The 11962-nt window shown below is 36.5% G+C and overlaps 1 protein-coding gene across 2 annotated transcripts in view; it reads left to right on the top strand.

Moving 5' to 3' along the window:
- LOC101490873 (uncharacterized) overlaps positions 1 to 11061 on the top strand; it is a 19678-nt gene extending 8617 nt beyond the window's left edge. The window contains exons 3-9 of one of the 2 annotated variants that reach the window (XM_012713025.3): positions 941 to 1033; positions 1294 to 1476; positions 1604 to 1706; positions 1782 to 1964; positions 7794 to 8734; positions 8882 to 9318; positions 10787 to 11061. In XM_012713025.3, coding sequence (XP_012568479.1) covers positions 941 to 1033; positions 1294 to 1476; positions 1604 to 1706; positions 1782 to 1964; positions 7794 to 8734; positions 8882 to 9318; positions 10787 to 10826 — 1980 coding nt within the window. In that variant the 3' untranslated portion in view covers positions 10827 to 11061. Of the gene's footprint in view, positions 1 to 940; positions 1034 to 1293; positions 1477 to 1603; positions 1707 to 1781; positions 1965 to 7793; positions 8735 to 8881; positions 9319 to 9472; positions 10061 to 10786 lie in introns of those variants that run through there. The other variant, XM_004490655.4, reaches the window with a different exon arrangement.
- Positions 11062 to 11962: the final 901 nt, after the last annotated feature.

Raw genomic sequence — 11962 nt, 5'->3', positions numbered from 1 at the left:
AATATACTAAAGCCAAGAAAAATCATAACATGGGAAGGGAATAAGGAAACAATCAGCTGGGAACCTGGAAGTCTGCTACAAAATCAATGTCTTAATGTTAGCCTTGAGGACAAGGCTCATTTTGAAGCGGATGGCAATGATAGAACACTGCAAATTAAGAGAAATGAGGGCCCAAATAGTGGGGTCCATTCAACCAAGTCACACTCGTCACACACATTCAGTTTGTTGATTGATGGATGAGAGGAATAAATGCTAGTAACAATGTCTCTTATTCTACTGATATTCCAATAAAGAGGGGGAAGTGAGAAAGACATTCAGTTTCAAGAAGGGTGAATGAAAGGAATAAAAGCTAATTAATAATGTCATTTATTTTATGTTATAAGAATGAAGGAATAGGAAGAGGGGAGACATTCAGAAAATATTCTAAGAAACAATTAGGGGAATTCTTTCTCTGGTTAGGAGCAATTCTGCTCTGGTTTACGAGTTATTAGAATTCTGGTGTATTTCTTTTTCTTCATTTTCATATTTCCAGCATTGTAAGAGCTTCAGAGCTCGTCAATTCAGGTTAATAAAATTCTGTTTCCTATCAGTTGCTATGTGTAAGTAATGAACTTTATTTTGGTAGATTTACCTAGAATCTGGAGCAGGTCCCCAACAATTCTTGTTGATTTTAAATCTCACTATTTTCTTTTATTGTATATATATGGACTGGAAAATTCTTCATCTGTGCAGACTTTGCTAAACTGATGTGGTTGGGTGATTCTGTTAGCCCGTCTATTGCTGAATTAATTTTACTTTTATAGTCCGTATATTTAAAAGTATTGAAACATTGTATTTACTGAAGATGCTACATGTATGTTTTTTGGTGGGTCATTTGCATACCGATTTTCTTTTCCAATTTTATCCATCGATTCATATATTGGGGGTTCTTTTTCTGCAGGTTAAGCTTGTCAAATGCCTTGTACAGAATATTGTTGTAGACATCTCTTTCAATCAGTTAGGAGGACTCAGTACATTATGTTTTCTTGAGAAGGTATTATTGAAGTGGCCTCTTACGACCACTGATAATTTTTTTTATAACAAACTGTTTCAGATGTATTTTTCTCCATCTTTACTTAACACTTCAGAAAGATGATTCATCTTTTAATATTTTCTTCATTTATTTTCTTCGTTTTATGATTCTCAAGAATTTTGAAACAAGTGATATATATTGTTGCTTTTCCTTTCGTGTTATATTATATTGTTTCCATTGTGTATGGACAATTAACTGAATTCTGCATTTGTATTTTGTAGGTTGACCGTCTTGTAGCCAAGGATCATATCTTTAAACGTAGTATTATCCTGATAAAAGCTTGGTGCTACTATGAGAGTCGTATTCTTGGTGCCCACCATGGGCTGATCTCCACATATGCTTTGGAAACACTGGTTCTGTATATTTTCCATCGATTTCATGTGTCCTTAGATGGTCCTCTAGCAGTAAGTTCTGCATTGAATCTACTTGAGTCATTCTCTTTAAGGAAAACGAAAGAAAAGAAATCTGCATCATACGATGCTGGTGATGCATCCTTTCAATAAGCATTTTATGCACACTGCCCTTTTCCAGGTTCTCTACAGATTTTTGGACTACTTCAGCAAATTTGATTGGGACAATTACTGTGTGAGTTTGAAGGGACCAGTTGGCAAATCATCCGTGTCTGATGTAGTAGGTATGCAAGATATTTTTGGTATCATCAAGTAGCTTTAGCTTGGTTGTTTTTTTGATTCTCTGTTGTCGTGTGAAGCTGAGGCACCAGAAAATGGGGGAAATACTCTGCTGACTGACGAATTCATAAGAAGCTGCGTGGAATCATTCTCGGTACCTCCAAGGGGCCTCGAACTAAATTTGCGCTCATTTCCCCAAAAACATCTTAACATCATCGATCCATTAAAAGAAAACAACAACCTTGGCCGTAGTGTCAATAAAGGTACAAAGTGCTTTTCCTTTTAGTTTGAGCGATTGTTGAATTGTGCTTCAATGTTTTGTGGCTATGTTGTAATATGTGATAGGAACTGGATCAGATGGAAAGAGGTGTATTATTATTAATTTATTATTATTGAATGAACATTAAGAACATACAAATTCCTAGATATTTGAGAGATTCAGACTCTCCCAATTATAATTTCACCAATTGCTTAACTCTCCATCTGACCCCTATTTCTATTTATTGGCAACATGTCTTATTGGGACCCATTAACTCCCTTAACTCATTAATTAACTATGGGTTACCTGTCAATATCCCCGCCCCGCAAAACACTTCCCTTGTATTCAAAGTGAAGGATTGTGTAAAAGACTGAAATTTCGGACTCCAAAACTCTTGCAACCCTATAGCTTCTGGCAGCCATAAAACTTCACCCTGGGTCCCATTGTTGAAAGAATAATGAACCAAAATATTGACACTATTGCTCCTCGTTAGCTTCCCAAGAACTTGTTTAAATGTTGCTTTGATGGAGAAACTTGAGACCTCAATTTTCTCTTGCACCCATCAATGTAACCACGTCATTTTTTTCAGTTTTAGTGCAGATGGTCCACAATTTGTACTTGTCATCTTGAATTTCATAATTACCAACGAGGTATGCCCACTCTCAGATCTGCTGTTGCATCGGCTTTCAAATAGCTTTTTTTCTATGTACATTCCGAAGAGTCTGCTTAGTGGCATCTTCAACAAAGCAATTGACCCCTATATAAGAATTCACGAATATAGAGAGAAGTTGGAGAGTGATATTTTAGAGAGAGTCTTACTCTGATTAGTTTTATGACTCTAAAGTGCTCTGTTTCCATGACTGCAACTTCTATCCACATGAGAGAATCTAGGCTATGATTCACTAGTCTTAACACAATATTACAGCTGGCATAATCAACTTATAGAGAGTTAGAGACTAGGATACTATATAATCAAATGCATAGTAACTAAACCTGTACTCTATCATTCCCTTACAATCTCAGGTTGTGGAAGAAAACCAAGTAATGCTGAATACCTCCTGTTTGTTCCTTAAGGTGCCAAATACCCTATGATAGGGACTTTGATGTTATGGGGTGCTAAGCTCCACATCAAGTAGTATGAGATGCTCAGTGGAATATTTTAGTGTCTTGGCTCTTCCCCCTTGAAAGCTAGTTTTTAAGGGAGGGTTCCCCTAGTGCTTGGATACTTAATAATTGGTATCATAGTTGTTTGTTGGTGGATTGGAAAGAGAGCTACCTACAGAGGGGTTGACCAAAAAGGTTGAGTAAAGCATTGCAGAGTGTATGGGATGCTCATTGGAGTATTTAAGTGATCTGGTGCTTCCCCTTTGATAGCTAGCTCTCAAGAGAGGGTTTCCCTAGTGCTTGGATGTTTATCAGAATGCTGGGAAGCAACTGGTTGCAGAAGTAAACCAAAATCAGCTGTTCCCCTTAGATACCTTAGGATCCTTTTGACAACCTTCCAGTGAGCCTCTGCCCTCTAGAGGCTGGGACATGAACTGATATACCTTATTCACACTATAGCCAATTTCAGGCCTATTAACGGTAGTGGATCTGTAGAGATCCTATCCTATACATAATCTGACCCATGCCTAGATATTTGAGGCCTCCTTGTAGCGGTGTAAAGATGTCCTTAACATTGAACATATCAATCTTATGATTTAGGTTTCAAGTGTATTTTGGGACAATGATAAAGACCTATTGCAAAGATGTTTCACATCAATCCCCAAAAATCTACATAAGTAAAGATTGTAGAGACAACATTGATTATGATGAATGAGAAGGGATCACACTTACTTTGAACAAACCCAAATCTGACTAAGGTCATAGAAATCTTTGTCCCAGGTTCTTGGGGCCTGCATGAGCCTATAAATGGCTTTATGCAATTTGCAGACTGATCCCTTATCTGTTGATTCAAAACTAGGGGGTTGAGTCATGTAGACACCCACTTCCAAAATCACGTTGAGGAAAACATTGTTTACATCAGTTTGTTAGAGGCCAACTATAAGAGAAGGCCATGGTGAACACAATCCAAATTGTAACAAGTTTAATTGCAGGGGAAAAGTCTAAATAATTACAACCATGGTGCTGATGAAAGCCTTTAGCTACCAAGTGGGATTTATCCTTACTAAATGTACCATTAGGATATTCTTTGATGCGGAATACCCAATTACAACCAAATACAGACATGACTGTTGTAAGTGGCACTAAAGACGAAGTTTGATATCAATGTTGCATCACATGTTTCCCCTCAGGAGGGGACAGGACCTTTTTAGTAGACAAAGGTTCATAAACTATTAGTAGGAGCATGGACTGTAACCGAGGCTGGACAATACCAGGTTTTCATATGGTTTGCTTGGGATGAACATTTTGAGGAGGTGGAGGAGGAGAGGAAAGCTCAGAAGTAGAGGAAGAACTATTAGGGTTTATGGTGCTGGATGCAGTTGAAGATTGAGTTTCATAAGAGATGAAGATGGCGAATGTTGAACAGAATGGACACGGGATGTATGTGGTGTGGTGTGAATAGGGAGGGGAGAACACCAAGAGGGAAAGGGGCAGGGGAGGTGAACTTGGGAGATAAGATGATCTAGCTCACATAGAGGGAAATTTGGACCCATGGAAGAGTACATCCTTGGAAATGTACCATTTGAGGCCAATTATACCCTTTATGGTTGTGAGAATACCCCAGGAATGTACACTCAATGGACCTAAACTGCAATTTGTAGGTATTGTAAGGGTGCAGAAGAGGTAAACATACACATCCAAAGACTTTAAGAACTTGTAGTTGTGAACTTTGTTAAAAAGTGTTTGAAGATGGGTAAACTTTATGTCATTATGAAAGGCATGGTCCCAAAGGAAATATGTAGAGAGGCTTTGGAGAGTAAGGATAAGCCATTTCCATGATGTTTGTGGTCCCCCACACCATCTTGATGATGCGTTTGAGGGAAAATAATGTGATGGGAAATGCCTATATGTCAACTAGAAACTATTTGATAGGTCTAAATTCACGTCACCAATTAGCGTGATATGTTTCTTTTTTTATTTGGCATATAGTCATGGTTTTAAATTGATTGAAAATGCAAAAAGTTGTAATTTATTTTTGGTAAAATATATCCATGTATAGCCATTGAAGTCATCAAAGGACACATACCAATTTTTTCCATTACAGAACACATCCTAGAGCTAGCATCAAGTTGCATGTATATTGCAAATGATATAGCCCTACTTGGAGAGTCGAGGGAGGAATTAAATGGGAGGTTAGAGACTTGGAGACAAGTCTTAGAAGCGTATGGCTTTTGGCCAAGTAGAAGCAAGACAGAGGATATGGAATGCAAATTTAGCAAAATGCGAAGCATTTCTAGCTTGAGGTGAAAGTTGGAGATCATACCATAACACCCATCACAAGGTTTTTAAATATCTTGGGTCCGTAGTACTAGCAACAGTGATATAAACCATAGAACTCAAGTTGGGTGGTTGCAATGTAGGAGGGCCTCATGTGTTTTATGTGATAAAATAGTACTGCTCAAACTAAAGGGGAAATTTTCACCTTTACAACCATATCTACCATTCTGAAAAATGAGCCTCTTGAACCACCAGATTGAGATTGAAAGCCACTCAAATTAGCCTTAGTAAATCAAACATAAGGAGCTATCCTCACTAGAATTTTGTTCAATAGAAGGTACAGGGACAGATTAGAAGCTTGAAAGCGACTGAATCACCAATCATCCTACACTTCTCAACACAGTTTTCGTGTGCAAGTAGAAGAGACTCGATCTCCTCAAAACCAAACCACGCAGACTTACTGTTAATGAGTGTAACTAGTGGTTCAAATTCAACCGGTAATTCTTCTAAAATAATGTCTATTTGCTCTTGAATTGGTACTGATTCACCAATACATATTAGCGAGGGAGTCAACAATAGTTTTGATACACTTCAGAAATTCTTGAACAAAACATCACCTTTCTTAGTGGTTTTGAATTCAGTTTGCAGCTGACATGCCTTTGTCCTGATGCACACCTGCAATAAGTGTTGGTCTCGCAACTCCCAAATAGTATAAACAGTAGACAACCATTTTCAAAAGGAAATGAAAAGGAATCTCAGGAGAAATGACCACTGAATTTGATCGATCTGTTGAAGCCAAACTTAGCAGAATGTGATGGACTATCAGAAAGGCCTGGGTGCGACAGGGATGGCTGGAAATTCGTTGGAGGAGGCAGTTAAGCCAGAGGATTAGGGAGACATGAAGGTTACAGAGCTTAAAAGAATGGTTGATGAGGATTAGAAGCTCTTGATGCCATATAAGAATTTGAAAATAGAGAGAAAGTAGAGAGATTTTATGGAGCATCTGAATAGTATTGTGATTCTAAAGTGCTCAGTTTCAATGACCGAAACTTATATACACATCAGAGAAACTAGGCTACCATTCTCTAGTCTTAACAAATTATTACTGCTGGCATAACCTACTTACTAGAATACAATACAATCAAATGCACAGTAACTAAACGTGTACTCTATCACCATGTTATATAATCTGATACAGGTTTCGAAGGCTGATTTAATAAATTTATCAAAACAATCATAAATAATTTAAAAAGTGCTTAATGTACTGGAGAAGCATGTTAAACTGAAACTGAGCTCACGAAAACATAGTACAAGTCAATGAGTTATTCTAAGATCTTTCTAGCTTAGTTTCATAGATTAGGAATTGAAGGTTTATGAAAAAAAGCTTTTAAGATATAGCTGAAATCTGTTGGACTGATAGCTGTTGTGGATAGTTTTCCTTGAGATATTGACTCAACAGAATTATCAAAATTGCAAACTTTCATATTTCCTGCACAAGTGCTTCTTGAATTGTCTAAATGACATTTAGTTTTGGACTATGGACCACGTAAATGACACTTGATCTTATTAAGGTCTCTAGTTCAATAAGAACTGAAGTTATTTATCCAAAGACGCAAGTGTCGTGAATCAACTATTCCAAAAGCTCAAGCCGTTCACCCGTAATGGCTTTCTGGAATGTATGTTTTTCCCTTGTAGACTCCATCCGAAATGAAATTGCAACTGTAGACAATTATCCTCACAACTCATACACCAGCACAGTTCTAATGGATGTACAATCATCCAAAAAGAAGCTTAATATTGTCATTCTTGATCTTAATGACAGTACATTAAGTCTTGTGTGTTACTTGAAATGTGCTTGTACTTTGTAGTTTTTAAAGGAAATGGTAGTTGGTAAAAGTTCAGTGCATTAAAGATGTTACTTAAATTTTCTTAGAAATTGATAAAAGTAAAGAAGCTTAATATCGTCATTCTTGATCTTGATGAAAAGTACATCGCGTCTTGTGTGTGCTACTTGAAATGTGCTTGTATTTCTATTTTTATTTCTTTCAGATTTTTTTTGTTTTCTTATCAACAGTAGGAACAGTTGTGGGTGAAATCATTATGTAGGTTTACATCAAGAGCATAATAACAAATCACCATTTATCTATCTGTAAAAATGCGGAATTGCGGTTACTTTCTCTCCCTTCCTTCACTGCATGATTGCACCAACATAAATTAAGCACACAACAATCTCTTCTCTTCTGCAGTACTACAATTCAGTAACATTTATCTACTACCTTTAGATACACTCACACTGTAGCACTGCTGCCTTTTTGTGTAATTTGTTTGTTTACATTATCCATGGACCAGAGGGAAGAAAAGAATTAGTCATAGATGACTTGCTTTTGTTTAATGATCCATTAATTTCGTCTAATGCTATATTACAATGGTGGCATTCATTTATTTATTTCAGGTAATTTCTATCGAATACGCAGTGCATTTAAATATGGTGCCCGTAAACTTGGCTGGATTCTTATGTTACCGGAAGATAGAATAGCAGATGAGCTTAATAGGTTCTTTGCAAACACTTTGGATAGGCATGGAAGCAATCACGGGAATGAAGACAATTCATCTTTGTGTTTATCTACTGGATCCAAGGATATGATATTTGGAAATCATCATAATTATGAAAATAGAAATGAAAGAGAAAGATATGTAGTAAAAGATATATCTTTGGCAGGGCCATCATCTGACACTTCTGGGGATGGAAATGCAGTTGCAACTTACAAACCTGGTGAAGATTCTAAAAATGTTGCAACATCTGGAGTCTTGCATACTGCAAGCACTAATGGTTTGTCATATTGTTCAAATGGGAAAGCTGAAAATGGGACTTGTAGTGAAACAGATGTAAACTCTGTTATTGATGATGAGATAGAGAAGCATGGTATGGTAAGCAATTCTCCCAGATCACATACTGATGAAAAGAATATGGCATCTAATGGTTCAGTAGTTTTAAGAGATGCTGCTAATATTCTTGACAATGATTTCTTTCATAGTGATAGATACAATACTAGTGCTTCTGGGGGAACTGAAGCTTCAAAATCATTGTTGGACCTTGCTGGGGATTATGACAGTCACATAACAAACCTACAATATGGCCAGATGTGCAATGGTTATTCTGTATCTCCAGTTGTGGTCCCTAGTTCTCCTAGGTCTCCCAAGTTTCATAATAGGAATCCGTGGGAAACTGTTCGTCAATGTTTACAAATGAACCATGTCATTCATCCTCAGGCAAACTCAAATTGTGTTGTGGGACAACTTTACCTTGTTAATCATTCTGCTCTACCAATGACCTCTTTCGGTGCAGAAGAAAAGAGAAAGCCACGAGGAACAGGCGCATACTTCCCTAATATGGTATCTAAATAGCTATTAAAATTGCACACACATATACTTCTAAACTATTTGATATATATATATATATGTGTGTGTGTTTGTATGTGTGTGTGTGTGAGCTTTCCAATAATGCAGTCGTCACTTAACTGTTGATCTCATAATTTGCAGAATTCACGTCCATACAGGGATAATAGGCCAATGCCAGGTAGGGGAAGGGGTCAAGCTCCGGGTACCCATGGGCATTTGCAGAGATACCCTCGTAACAATGGGTTGGCTCTAGCTCCACAAGAGTTGAATTTGCCTGTCGAAGGAAGTTTTGAACCTGCTCTAGAAGGATATCCTGCTCTTGGTAATGGTAAAGCCAGATCTTCGGAAACCTATTTTTCTCAACCTTCCACATGGAGTTCACGCCATGCTAATGGTTTCCCGCACTTATCTGACAAACACGAGTCAGGCTCTGTGAGCCCTCAGCTTCGTGGACCCCCAAGAACTGAAGTGAGCAATCACCCAGAGCCAGGCGTTTCTACTTCTAGGGTATCTGTGCCTAACATGGGGATAATGACAGAGGAGAGGTCAAATTCGTTGTCTGTTGCAGATCCCAAAAGGTAAAATAATTTTTCCTATGATGCTTATTGCTGCAACGATTCCATATGATGTTAAATCATTGGCAACTTTCTTTAGAGCTTAAACCACTACGATTATAGTTTGTACTCCTAGTTTTCCTTTGCTTTAAGGGGGTGTCTATGGTTTGAGATTCAGGATTGAAGTGCAAGCTTATCATTTGAAGAATGAAGAGGACTTTCCTCCACTTTGCAACTGAGTGCCAGTGAAGGATGATGAATATGTAATAGCATTAACAATAATGGTCAATACAGGAAAATATTATTACTTGCCTACCTTTCAGCTGGTGGAACCAAAGGATGGCGATTTTGTAAGAATTAAGAAGTAAGATCAAATGTGGATTCGTCTCAAAAATGAAGTTCGCTTCCATCAACACTGTTTCTTCTAGAGATTGATGAACGTTAGAAATGAGAGTACAATATAAGTAGGTAAATGCTGGGAGTAGCCATAGATGCTAACAAACTAGATTAAACTAGGTCGAGTGATGTGTTATCCTTATTTCGGTTTTCTTGCTCAAGTTGGTATTTTGTACAAAAGTGCATGTATATTCTGGTAACTTTTTTTTTCCTCTCCTGCATCCGTTTTTATTTTTCAATATTTAGGGATGTATATATCGGGTGATTTCCTGAAGTTGAGTTTATAGTTTTGTTCTGTTTGTAGCTTTGAAGTGTAAAATAGAAATAATTTAGATATCTTACTGGAATGGATACCCATAATTTTGTGTCATTGGATTTAGCGTTTTCCTTGCCAATTGGGGGTTCTCCCATGATTATATATGGCCATGCTTGATGTGCTCAGAATTGAAGTAAGGCTTCAATCTTTGATATGCTTTTTCTCAGTGAGGAGAGGCAACTGTAGTAATCAGTGATGCACACAATTCTTTTTTGGCTGTGTTCTGATGAACTTGGATAATCATTTCCACCAAATCGATTGAATGTTGAATTTTGGTGAATTTATTGGATCTGACTTAGTTGGCATGCATACATTATTTTTTATTTTTCTTGGCCATTAGCTTGATTTAACATTTTGGGCGGAGGAGGGTGCTATATATGATGACGCTAGTGTTGAATAAGATCAGTCTGGTGTACAGGTGTAGTACTTGAGATAGCTTAGTTAATATAGAAAACTTGATCACTATAGGAGGACTTGGGAGAAGATCATTAAAAAAAAACATTAAAAGCATTGAAAAATATCTAAATCTAAAAATGATTTTCATAAATATAATGGCTTCAAAAGCACATGAATCACTTGGCTTGATTCATGTTATCATCTTTAGTGAGATTTGTTTAGTTTCTGTATCTGAAATGCTGATGTTTGAAGTGTGAAGTTGATTATGTTTCATGCTTGACTGTTTTTGACAACAAATGTGATATCTCTTTTTATTTCAATTGAAAACTAGGTAGCTTTGTTCCTTTTATGTGATATTTTACCTATTTTTCTTAATGACAGCAGTATCTCTGGTGGAGTCCATGGCTATTCAAAATTGCCTTGATGATGGCCCCGAGAAACATGTATGGTAGTTTTCATCATTTGTTACTTTTTAATGATAATATTTTGTAAATAGATCCTGGCTTAGTTGACCCTAATGCAGTGAAAGAAAAATATGTTTCATTCTTTAATTATCTGATAGCATAGAAGTTGTATCACCTACTTGTAATGAACTTGTCATTTACACAAAAAATACAGAGATTTATCAATAGGATTATTATTTGTCGGAGTTGCCCTAATCCTTTCGTATCAAAATATAAGAAAAAATACAATTATTTGGTTCAGTTGAATCAAACATATGTACTTTTTTTGTTATAAAAAAATTAAGTACTTTTTGTTTATATTTTATTGAAAGGGTGGTTAAAGCTCTCGACAAAATAGATGAGTAGATTTGCTTTATTGTTTTCTTGTTTTCACAATTTTTATCATGACTAAAATGTTATTTTTAAACTTGTCTACTAATGTTTAAGTTGTCTCATTCATTAATTTTGTTTTAAAAATGTTACATTTGTTTCATTCAGGGTTGCTCATACTTTTACTTCCTTTGGTATGACAATTCCGAGATTTTGGTATCCTATGTCTTAATTGTGTGAATTCAGTCTCAATAGTTAGGTTCTCTGTCTATTAATTCTATAATTTTTTAGATTGGAGGTTTCTGGACCAGAATTAATTTAAGATTGATTTAAGTTAGCTTGGCAAGTTGATACGGCCAGAAAAGTATCCTGGTGACTCTGAAAAGGCATTTGGGGTTGCTGCTATGGCAAATAGCACGTTGAACTAATCTTCTTTAGCCATATTGATTCTTGGTGTAAAAAATTAGACAATTAATGGAATGAGTGACTTGATTTTAACAATTAAAATACTTGGAAGATTAAATTTGCACAAATGGAATTTGGAAGATTAAAATTGCACAATTGTGGTGCCTGGAGAGCATAATCAGGTTTCCATTTTAATATGGTTATCAAATGGGAATAAAATGTGGTCTAACACCCACCCTCTATCATTGTGTCTAAAATTAATTTTTGTTGTCGCTCAATACCCTTTACAACCATTATTCAATGCCCTTACCATCTTGCCATCCTAACATCTATCACTTCCATTGATTGATACTACTACTTCACCATTGGCACAGCTGTTGTC

Source organism: Cicer arietinum, chromosome 2 (assembly GCF_000331145.2).
Source record: "Cicer arietinum cultivar CDC Frontier isolate Library 1 chromosome 2, Cicar.CDCFrontier_v2.0, whole genome shotgun sequence".
Classification (NCBI taxonomy): Eukaryota; Viridiplantae; Streptophyta; class Magnoliopsida; order Fabales; family Fabaceae; genus Cicer; species Cicer arietinum.
This window is presented reverse-complemented; position numbering and strand designations above follow the sequence as displayed.